Consider the following 13032-nt stretch of genomic DNA (forward strand, 5'->3'; position numbering starts at 1 on the left):
GAGAATAAAGAATGGTTGGTATGGAAACAAAGGAACAATGAAGTCGAAGACGATTGATTGACATTTTGCAGAAGAAACAATCGAGTTAGCGACAATTGATTGACATTTTACAAATGAAGTATTTACTGTATGATTCTCAGATTTTACTAATATGTTTTATAATTTTGTGTTCAAATACATTCGATTGTCCCCATTTTTGTTCTAGTTCACTAAACTAGAAAGTGATAAAAAATGACACTGTGTAAAACGTAAAATAAAATCCGTGAACTGACATCCATTTTATATCCTTGATGGGAATTTTGGCACAGATTACCAATATAAGTTATTTATCATATATGATTGTGGCTAATGTCTAAGATGATGTTTATTTTACTAAAATTATCCATTTGTAAATAGCGTAAATTTAATTTACATCTGAAACTAAAGAAATCCCGTCAAGTTTTCATTTAAACATTGATGAACTTCAGTGTGTGCACCTTCTATAAAATGTCAACAAACTGGACTATTTTGCAATATTCAAAACTTTCATTAATTTGCGGAGGTGATTTTGATCTAGAATCTATTATTTATGTATAAAAACAAATACATACATAGTATTAAATAAGAAATTCCAACAAACAAGTTATTCCAAATAATTTTGGTAAAGGTATCCACAGTCATTATGTGGTGGATAAAAACCTAGATGGGGAAAACCAACTAATGCAGTCATAGTAGCTTAGCAAGGTATGAAAATCATACATTAAGTATATTATTTGCACATCTTCTTTGGATTTTCCTTCATAAATCCATTTCACATTTATTGTTCATTAAAATATTCGATGTCATAAAAACTGTCACATTTGGGTATCCTTAACATCATAGAGTTGTGTTGAACGGATACAAATAGTAATACCTAGGATATTTTTGAAGTGTTTCATGGATGCTCAACTAATCTCAACTTTAATCGCACACAAGTGTTTTATATGTATATTAATGTATGAATATCAGTTACTGATTTGTCCAGAGTTTGGTGTATATAACAACTCTATTACCTCAGCAACAAAAATGTTGAATCTATTAACTTAAATTCTAGACTACTGAGCCAGGATCCAACGGTGTTAATATCTAAAATCAGTCAATTCGCGGTATTAAGAGAGAACGTCACCAAGTGGCTTTGGTGGATAACTGCTTCAAACCCGATGTGCCTGAACTTCATTTGTCACACACTTATATTGAAACTCCATGAACCATATCTTAAAGCTCGTCACTAGTGATTTCTGGATGCGTGGTCGTAGATTCTCAGTACTGTGAAGTCGCATAGGGATAAAATGACCATCCACTGCTTCCAGGTTTTCAGTGGTGGTCTAGCTAAGATTACTTTGTGATTTAAACTATGTAAACTCAATACATCTGTTTAAGACAACTGATGCTGTAAATTGAATAATGGATCCTATGTATAATCATTTCGTTCCTTAGTGTTTGACTATTAGACCTAACTTTTTATACCTGACTTTTATTTATGACCTAATTCACAGTGATTATTCATTTTATGATATCAGAATAAAGTGAATGTAGCATCTCAGCAATTAGTGAGCAAAGAATTAAAAAAGTGTACTCCTTTTGGGGACGTTAAATCCCAAGAACTCACTTGATAAATGACTGTTTTAGGACTTTATTTTGAAAATTTGAATTTCGTTGTTTTCGCGCCAAAAGCGCTCTTTTCACCTTCAATTGAATAATGATCTCAACTATTGAAATATTACATAAATATCTATCAGAAATTTATTATATACTACTTTTTAAACATTCATTTAAACTATTCATTAAATTAATAGAGGTTTTTTTTATTTTAGAAGTTAGTTAAATTTGTATAGTTTAAAGTTAATTTTTTTATCATTGACATAATAAATTGAACAATTGAAAAGTATGAAACAATGGACATTTGTTAGATATTTTAGTGTTATACTCTACAAAAACTCCAATTGATGATCAGATAATTTAGAAACATCCAGTTTTTTTTTTTTAGAAACATGAAAATTTTTAGATCACTAAATTTGTTCAATCTGTTTATTTTGTTTCATAAAGTATGACTATATACATTTTCTTTTTGATATGAGTAGGACATAAAGAAATCAATAATGGGAAATAATGATATATAGTTGAATTCAGGAGTCAATTGAAGCTAGACGACCATGAGAAACGTGAAGGCACTAGATGGCCGTTTCGTCTTATTGTGGGACTCCTCCTAGGTTCAAATCTCGCGGATGCATACTGATGTGGAGTCCCACAATAGGACGAAACGGCCGTTCAGTGCTTCCAGGTTTTCCATGGTGATCTAGCTTCAATTGACTCATGATTTTAACGATATAAAATTACTAAAATCTCCACAAAACCCCCTTCTGAAAATAATGAATTTTCTCTTTTTGTTATCGGTTAACAGTAATAAACTTGTATTGATTAATTATTGAACTATATTTGTTTACACAATGTTATCAATTATTCCGACTGTTTGTTTTTTTTCTTATCAAGAAATTATATAATCTATTATACATGAGTAAGATTTTATAAAGTTAATAATATCATGACTATTCACATGATAAGAATGAAGCTGAGTTGTTTTTCTTTTTCTAAGGTGATAAGTGTCTATTTTAAAAGTTTGAAGAGACGTAATAATCTAAATGTTAACTCAATAAGACTAGTGAACAAATTAGTAATTTCTAGCTTACAATAAAAAAGGTAAGTGCTTATTAGTTTCTCAAAATTCATATGAGTAGTACGAACTTCACTTCTTTTAAATAAAGAAATTTATTTAAGGTAACTTCATAATGTTATAACCCGAAGCGATTTATGAATGGTAACTTTGAGAACTATTTATGGACGAATATGATATGTGTATTTCCGATTGTATAATCTTTAAATAACTTAAGTATTCATATTAATGTTCCTTTTATTATGAGCTTTATTTTGACCCCTAGACTATTATTATACGATTTACCATTCCTGAGTTATATCCAGTTTATTAATTACTGTTCCCCCTGTTCACAGTCACATTTAGCCAAATCTTGTACAAATATTATTTTCTATTTTATGGTACGATGTGGTTAGTTTGATTGTTATATAAACCCAGTATGTTTGAGAATAATGATTCATATTGCAGAGGCTGTTATTGGTGTTCTGGACTTAACTAGCTGGGCTAGGCAGAAAGCAGGACTGATAAGTACTCAAAACTGCTCATACGGTTTCCGTGTGTTATTGCTCTGATCGATAATTCACTCCTCACTGATTGGCGGGGATCATCATGTCATATATAAAGAGGGCACTCAGGCAATCGATATAACAGATAATAAGCAAGTGACTGAAGACATCTCGGATTATTGCAATTTATTTTACGTTATATAGAAAACAAAAGTAAGTATGAATAGATCCTAAATATGTCATGTATATATTTAGATATAAGCTTAAAATAACTTACAATATCATAATTTTTTTCTATTAGAGGACTGGCATCTAGAGTATTTAAGTGAATATAGTTATTATACTATTCTTCGTTAAGGTAATTGAATTAATGAACTAATGGAAGGATTGAGTAATGTTTGCTGAAAAAAATTTATTAAAAGAAGCTATGAAAATGATCTTATTAAAAAGATAACTGTTACACAAAAATCGAAGTTTCTAGAGGATTTTTTTTTGGGAACCCGTATCGATTGATGAAAACTAATGAGTGAAACAAGAATAGATGTCTAAAACACTTTAAATGAATCCACCTTAATCTAGTTAAAAGTTTTCAAAACTATTGATGTATATAGAAAGATTAGAAGTCTTCCATTTACATATTGACTTACTCTCAATTAAAAAATCTGTTTTCATGTATCTTATACAAGGATGATATAATTTAAGTTGAAAACAGGATATATAAAAATTTAATTAGACTCAGCTAACAGTTTTATTCGAATAAATGAACTTAAACTATTAAATATTAGTTGAGTTCATGAGTCAATTAAAGCTATGCCATCATGGAGAACCTGGAAGCACTAGACGGCCATTTCATCTTATTATGGGACTCCTAAGAAATAGGCATCGACGATCTCGCACGCAGGATTTGAACCCAGTGTTTGGACTAGTGGCCGAGTGGATACCCTGTTAACGTATGACATGATAGACCGTCAATCAGAGAGCAGCGAGTTATCGATCGGAACAGTGACACACGACGGCCGTAGGAGCAGTCCAGAGTACGCACCGGTCCTGCTTCTGCCTAGCCCGGCCAGTTACGTCCAGAACAGCCTCTGTGGTACAAATCATTATTTCAAACATACTGAATTTATATACCAACCACACTAACCACAACGTACCATAAAATAGAAAATAACATTTGTACATGATTTAGCCAAATGTGGCTGTGAATAGGGGGGCAGTAATTAATAGACTGGGTATAACTCAGGAATGGTAAATCGTACAGCAGTAGCCTATGGGTCAAAATAAAGCTTGCAATAGGGGGGACACGAATATGAATACTGTAGTTATATAGCGATTATACGATAAAAATATATTCCTAATATTGTTCCATAAATGGTTCTCAAAGTTACCATTCATAATTCTCTTCGGGATACAACACCCAGGACCATCGGCCTCGTGCGCTAGAGCTTAACATCTAGACCACTGACTCGGCATCCAACAGTGTTGATGTTTGACTCCAACCAATTCACGAAATTGAGCCACCATATACCATTGTCTTCAGTGCGTTGCTACCGCATGCGCTTGCGCGCGACACCGAAGGTTCTGGGTTCGAATACCGCGAGCGGGATCACGGGTGCGCACTGCTGAGGAGTCCCACAATAAGATGAAACCGCCGTCCAGTGCTTCCAGGTTTTCCGTGGTAGTCTAGCTTTAATTGACTTATGAAATGAACTATTCCATTGCTATAATCTCAACAAAACTTCTTTCTGATATTAAATATTAGATGAAGAAGTTGGATTAAGAATTACTCAATGTAAAATCAACATAACCCTTTTGGTAAAAAGTTATAAATGTGACAAAGAAAACAATAAATATTGTTTTCTTTCCAGAAATACATATTAAAAGATCTTGTTAACCAAGTGGATTAACTAACATTAATAGATTAAGTTAGATTTGTCATAATAATAATGTTTTATTGACAGAATAAAAGTAGTCTGTAGATGAGATAATGAATCTAGTGACGTTTATGAAACAAAAAAAACTCATTTTTAGAAGAGAAATTTACATTGAAACAATATTAGTATAGATGGTTTATAATTTTAACTTATTCTCGTTAATTAGATTTTTTGTCAAATTAAAATAAGATTGTAACTTGATATCCAATGGTACAATAAACTAAAAAAACGAACTTGAGAACTAATTACAATGAGATAATTAGAAGAGGTTTTGTGGATATTTTAGTATTTTCGTAGTTGAAATCATGAGTCGATTGAAGCTAGAGTACCATGGAAAACCTGGAAGCACTTGATGGCCGTTTCGTCCTATTGTGGGACTACTCAGCAGTGCGCATCCACGATCCCGCCTCGCGAGATTCAAACCCAGGAATATAAGACAAGTAGGAGAAACTTCAAATCACTAGGAACTAAAATTCATATATTTTGAAATAATCGAAAATTATCATGATTATTATGTTTATACAAATAATGAGTTGGTACCTACTTACTTACGCCTGATACCCGTCGTAGAGAAACATAGGCCGCCTACCAGCATTCACCATCCAACTCTGTTTCGAACAATCCTTTCCACTTATTTCTAGTTGCTATTCATCCTTTTCATATCTGCTTTCAGTTTTCAACTCAATGTGTTCTTTGGTCTTCCAATTGTCCATTTCCCTTAAGGATTCCAAGTTAGCGCTTGTCTCCTGATGTAGTTTGATGATTTCCACAATGTATATCTTATCCACTTCTAACGTCTTTTCCTAATTTCCACTTCAGCTGTAATGTGAAACATTCAAAAAAAAGAAGATATTATGTCAATCTATTTATTTTAAAAACCTCCAAACTATTAATCGATAGAAATAACTTTAACATCAGTTATATTTGGTTTGTTTATTTTTTCCTGTTATTGAGTAAATTAAAGTTAAGGTTCCCCAGTGTATAAAAGTCATATCTAGATCTAATATAAAGTTCTGTATTAAACAATTATTGTTGTTGTTGTTGTTTTGTTTTTTCTCTTAAATTCTTTATACTTTACAAAGAATATCAAGTAACACATAGATTCGATCATTCTGTTAATCTTAGAATATTGAACTTTTTCTAAAATGTTTACAAGTTTAAGATTATTTTTTTTTTAAAAAAAAAAAGGAGCGAAACAAAAAGATGCATAATTTAATTCGATTAATTTTATAAACTTATAGCAATAATTAAACAACGATTTTTCAAAGAAAAAAAATTTTGTTAGAATCCAAATTATTTTTTTCTGTCAGTCTACATAAATATCGAATAATAAACAAACAAACAAAAACACAATTGGAATAAATTACATAACTAAGAAATAATAAGTGAAAAGTACAAATTGGTAGTGGGATGACAGGTATACTAGTTGTGATAAGAATAATAAAGGCTTGAATCAATGTTACATAATGGAAAAAAAATATAGACAATGAAATAACATTCATAAAAAATTATAAGATTACGTAATAAGAAGTGTTCAGATAATCATTAACTTATAAACTACCTTGATTGGTTTAATAATTTCACATATAGTTGAGATCATGAGTCAATTGAAGCTAGACCACTATGATGATCTCAACTATATGAAATTACTAAAATTTCCACAAAAACCCCTTCCGATAATGATAATATACTCACTAGTGACTGGCTCCATGAGGTATTTCCTTGAGTTCTAGTGAGAAGCAGTAACCAGTGGAGTTCTACCAAGTCTGTTGCAGACATATCAACTCACTGATGACATTGGTGAATGGTTGCTCAGATTACGTGGATTGGTTGAAGTTAGACATTGAAACCGTTGGATGTCGGCTCAGTGGTCTATCGGTTAAGTGCTCTGGCGCGAGACTGATAGGTCCTGGGTTCGAATCTCATGAGGCAGGATCGTGGATGCACACTGATGAGGAGTCCCACAATAGGACGAGACAACCGTTCAGTGCTTCCAGGTTTTCCATGGTGATCTAGCTTCAATTGACTCATGATCTCAACTATATAAAATTACTAAAATCTCCACAAAACCCCCTTCTGATAATTTCATATATACATATAAATATTACTGTATATTAGAGTAAAGCCTGATGAGGATCTAATCGAAAACAATATTGTTTGCATATATATGTTATTCTAAATCACAATATGGGAATTTTTCATATTTTGAAAAACATAATTCATGATAGATTTTACCATTTTGATTCACAATTTCATGACTTTAAAAATTATCAGAACAAAAAAAAAGACTTTTGAAATTGGTCATTTATTTTTTTATATAGTTGAAATCATGAATCAATTGAAGCTAGACCACCATGGAAAACCTGGAAGCACTGGACGGCCGTGATTTCAACTATATAAAATTACTAAAATCTCCATTAAACGCCCTTCTGATTTGTTTTTTAACAAATAATATATAACAAAAATATAAAATCAAGTTGTTCATAAAACCTTTCTGACCGTGAAAGATCCTGATTATTAACGAATCAAAATATATAATGTTCATTAGAAGAAATAGACTTTATCAATGATTAAATAATTTGATTGAAATAAGAAGAAACCCATAAATAAGATAGTGGTTGGACATAGTCAACATCTCAGTCCTACAGGAGGTCAGTCATCAATCAATCGTAAACCAATCAATGTTTAGAATGTTACAACTTTGATTACTTGATATACTGTAAATAAAAGTATGTAATACAGTTTAAATTTTATCAGAATGCTAGGCAAAAGCATAATATATAAAAAGCATAATATAAAAAATTAAAACCAAGGAAATCAAGGTTACTGAGAGAAATTCTAAATTGAATGAATTATGTCTTATATTATGATGATGAAAGATTAACCTTTTCCATTAGAGAGCGAAGATGATGATTTAAGCAATTGATAAGTTTAAAATTGTTCGTGTAGATGGCACTTGATACTCAAATAAACGGCGTCACTAAATCTTGACCGTAACTATCTAATCTAAACTGAATTCATTTTCTACAACGCTAAATCCTTAATCTTAACCTATTCGCTCTGCTCAGCAACAATCTAGGGATTAAGACCGATTCGGCTTTCTTAAAACCGTTTGAGTAGACGAGCATTCTGTATCCATACGGACGAATTCCTATTACATGATATTTTCGATTTTCAGACAGAGATGAAACTATAATATGCTGACGTCCTTTGGAAACTTGTCAGTCAGTCAACAAACGCTGCAATGTGAAGTAGTAAAATAACAGTGGAATAACAGCTTGGATTCAAATAATTAACTCACACATGTCAAATTATTCATCGTAGAGGAAATAGGTCAGTTTTACGTATACGTTGATATACATATTTTAGGAGTCGGGTTAGTGTCGTGAGTTGGGGTAATCAACTTATAGGACTTTTGTCACCAACTGGAATCAATTCTAATCCCGAAATAGGTTAGGGTCAAGTATTAAGTGTTAAACTGGAGTTTTGAGTTAGTTTCACAAATTTGGATCAAGGTTTCCAACACGAACTGATATCAGCTATAATTCAGTGCTTCACCACCTTTCCGTTTACAAACTTCAGTAATTTCGAGCTGACATTCAGAGTAAGCGTAAAAATGGGAGAACATCATTCAGCTTCCCTAAACACTTGATTACGCAATAAACGACACCAAGTACTTAAACACACAGTCTGCATTAGGATCAGGTATGTTGTGTAATTAATGTCAATCATTACCGAAATTTACGTTTTTGTTGCAAAATAGATATGTTTATTGACTTCAAGCATTTTACAGACCAAGTATTTCCATTTTTCATTTAGTCAATAACAACATACGTGATCACAGTACATTGAATTCTGCACAAAACATAAGAGGTACTATCCTAATTGTTACTGGTCAACTCAAAGCTATCAGTACATTATGCTCTTACCGGGAAAAAAACCTTCAAAATTCTTGCTAAATTTGTTACATTAAGTCTGTTTTTACTTGACAATATAATTCTCTTTTCTACATAGTACTCATTTCCAAAAGGTTTTTTCATTGGACAAAAACTAGTTAAAAATTAATCGTTATTATATTTAGCTCTTTTCTACATCATACACTTTTCGGCAAAGTTTCGTTCTCTAATCTACATGATTCATTCATGTAGACTTCATTGTTCTTCTGAACACACAAATTTCAGGTAGAATTGAAATATTCGAATTTCTCCACATATAACTAACAGGTCATCCTGTCTACTTTTTCCCAAAACTATAAAAATGATGACTATATATGTATCACATAAATGACCGTTTTGAAGAAGACAGTTTTACAGATTTTTTCAGTAAATAAAGAATAAATTACTGTGCACTAGATAGAAAGTACTTCTATGGCCCAAAGGTGTGTGACTAAATTTAGATATGATCACTAAGTCAGAGTCTACTAACGCCACCATGTTAATACATTAGCAGTTGTATACAGAAAATGTAAATTAATATACAGGAGATAAAAAGTATTTTACGGCCTCAAAAAGTATACAAAAGCAAATGGATGTCCAGTTACATAGTTGAGTTTCTATACCAAACATATGTTGATGAAAGAATTATAAACACTAAATAATCCATAAACATTGGAAAAACGCTGTGAAAATCTTATTCCATTAGCAATAAACTCTTATTTGACCCATATGTGAGTAAACGCTTCTATGTCATTTCGACAGTAGTTTGTTTTTTCAGTGAAACATTTATCGTAACTTTCGTTTTTTATTTTAGATTAATATCTAGTACATTCCAATTACTTACAAATGGACTCCGATAACTTATACAAATGATTATATTCATTAACAAAGACCCCAAATTCAATAATCATTCCATGAAATATCTCTTTACATCTTTTCACTAAAAATGTTTATTAGTTCATATCATATTCAGGTAAACTGACTCATCATCATTGTGTACGTTGGAATATTTTAGATAAGATGTTGCTTATATCTCTATACACTTATCATTACTATTCTGTTGTGTTAACTCAAATATTTCTTATCTCTTATATTACAAATACAAAATACAATAAATCCAGAAAATTTTCAAATTGAGCTATACGCCTTTATCAATTCCAATTATATTCTATGGATTCGGTTTATCATAAGCTTTCTGTTAACGCATTAACTACTATCATGCCACTTACTATTCCTAGTTTCTTGCTAGTCTACTACTTACAGTTTCCCTTTTTCACAGTAACTTTGTTGTGATGCCATCCGGTATGTCTGTGTATTTAAAACCACGCCTGATTGAAATACAAATAAAGTAGAAGATGGTTACTGATCTTTGGACTCAAGGAAAGGTATAAAGAGGAGCTTCCAAATAACTGATCAATAGGGGCTTAACTGTCAGCTCAAGATTAGTGGTGCAAGTCAGTCTTGTAATTGTTCAATTTGGAGACACTAGGCTGCCGAGTAGACCAAATTAGAATCAAAGTTATGATCGATAATCTAACACATGAAATTGATCAGCGACCTCAAGATAAAACAGTTAAGGAGTGTATAACTCGTAATTTCTGATTGGATTTGATAAACAGTTTCAGATAAATCTAAGTACGAATTTTCCGTATCTATCATGTGTTGCAGGATCGATAACGTAATTCACTTAATTTGTCGTTCACTAAGCTACACTGATAGATGCTTCCGAATGTGACAAATAAGTGACCTCAATGAATGACCTAGTATAAGGGGAGAACTAATGATTTCTCAACAGATTAGCTAATCTATTCAATTTGTAAATGAAATATAAAAAAACTGACGGAATATTCCGAAATTTCCTGAAATGTTCACTTGAAGAATCATTAGTAAATTAGGTACACGAAATGATGATAAGACCATTAATATCGCTGAAATTACAAATCAGACGTTCATCCAGTAAATTTGTGATTTATTTTTCCCCTATATCAGTCAAATCGCTATTGTACTTAACAACTTTTAATTATCTTAACTTTATAGACATGATATGTATTAAGATAGTACTACAATCTTTTCAATAGTTTTGAGATTTTATGATTTATTTATACAGAGCTACTCCTCGAACGGCGAAACTTAAATCTATGGACGAATCAATCAGATTTAGGATAATAGGTCTCGAATTTTGGCGTGAAATTTATTTACTCATTTGCCTAAACAGAGTTTTGGCATTTTAGCTCATGTCAGTTCGTGATGAAAACCCCAAAATATAATTCCTAACCCTAATCATCAGCTGTAAATCATAATTCCAATTCCTCGCATTGCTTTATAGCCCTCATTTAACCTTAGTTAGTAGGTGTACATTATCAAGATCACTAAGGCGTCGCCCAAAAATTATAGTCTCGCCTAATTTTTCATTTACTTTTACTCAGAACAGACTTCATTACCGTAAAATAGTGTGTTTGAGTGTATTTATATTACTCGTGTTGAAATATTAAATGTACTTGTATTATTTTTCTCATATCATTGCTTTTAATCTTCTTAAAATAAAACGTTATAAAATTCGTTTCTTGCTTCATAAATATAGCTGCCCAATGATATTAGAAAAACGTGTTTTACATTTTGACTACTTGCGAAACATAAGTAATATAGTACATTACCAAAGTTTCTTAACTGTAATTGACCATGCAACAAACGAAGCCTAGAAATGTATACATACAATTTTTTTAGAATCATAATATATGCCATGATAAGAACGTAACCATGGTGAACAGCCCAATAATTCTACACGAATAACCAAGTGAATAACGCCTTTCATTATTGTTAAGAGATATTGACCACAAACGAAGTTCGTAAATACTAAATCTGAAAATCCTTTTTGTACCCACCCCCTTTCCAGAAGATGAGTTTGTGAAAGCTAGGTGGGATTAGTTGCATCATTGTACCAGATGAACAAAAATGAAAAATAGAACCGTATTGAGTAGTCTTTGGGTCGTAAGCACATAGCACGTGTACTTCAAGCCTGGAAACAGTATAAGCATAGATGTTGATCCTTACTATGGAATAATTCGCTTCGAGCTACGTACATCAACCTCAAATCGTATCTCTATTAACTGGTCATTTTCGCTTGCCACGATGCATGCTTCAGGTAGACTTTTTGACGGTAGGCATTGATGACGCTGTCCACAACAATGAAATGTTTGCAATTACACAATCTAGCTTATACAACAGCACCAACTCATCCACTTAAGCTACAAATTTCCACTATTTGATAAACCTTATGTGACCAATCTTACTGATTAGTTAACAATGCATAAGTACTAGTGCATAGCAACTGAGGTTAGTTCCTAATGTATAACTGGTTAGTATATAGCCAAATACTTCTCAGTCAGTTAAAACCGATATAAACTGGGGGACATACGTGCTGCAGCCCAAGCTTCCATACTGTAACAACTCGATGAGGTAAAACTAGGAACGGCAGTCAAACTGAAATAATAGTGATAGTGAAGATGAGCAAATATTAGAAAACGCGGTCCGAAAAGCAATAGATTTAAGACATAAAATTTACGAGAAGACTGAAGCCTAAGATGTTGGTGAAGATAGAAAATGAATGCAAACACACCACTGTGACCGACTATGAGGCATGTCACTAGACATCTCCAAGCACAGATATCGATTATCATGTAGACCATAAGCTAGAAGTCTGCACATACCCAATTTTTCCAGAATATTTGAGCTGGTTACCCTACAATCTCCATTTGCAAAGATTAAAAACAGAAGAAAATATGGATCCCGTTCAAGCATGACACATCCCCGAATCTAGGATATTACAAAATATATTACTAAAAGCTAAAATATCCACCCTGAGAAACAAGAATCACGCCGAAAGATAATTGCACAAGAATATTCGTTAACTGGATTTTAATCTCAGAAATTTTAGAATCAATATGAGTTTCAGAAGCATCTAACTAAAATTTTCGATTGATTAATTCACT

The 13032-nt window shown here is 32.0% G+C and overlaps 1 protein-coding gene across 1 annotated transcript; it reads right to left on the bottom strand.

Annotated features, from left to right (window-relative positions):
* Nucleotides 1–502: 502 nt before the first annotated feature.
* Nucleotides 503–11855, bottom strand: Smp_153570 (hypothetical protein; the record flags this gene model as incomplete). The annotated part of the gene is made up of 2 exons (XM_018789355.1): nucleotides 503–559; nucleotides 11757–11855. 2 exons carry the CDS (start codon nucleotides 11853–11855, stop codon nucleotides 503–505), a joined length of 156 nt encoding a protein of 51 aa, XP_018654806.1.
* Between the last annotated feature and the right edge of the window lie 1177 nt (nucleotides 11856–13032).

The sequence above is a fragment of the Schistosoma mansoni genome, chromosome W, assembly GCF_000237925.1.
Source record: "Schistosoma mansoni strain Puerto Rico chromosome W, complete genome".
Taxonomy (NCBI): domain Eukaryota; kingdom Metazoa; phylum Platyhelminthes; class Trematoda; order Strigeidida; family Schistosomatidae; genus Schistosoma; species Schistosoma mansoni.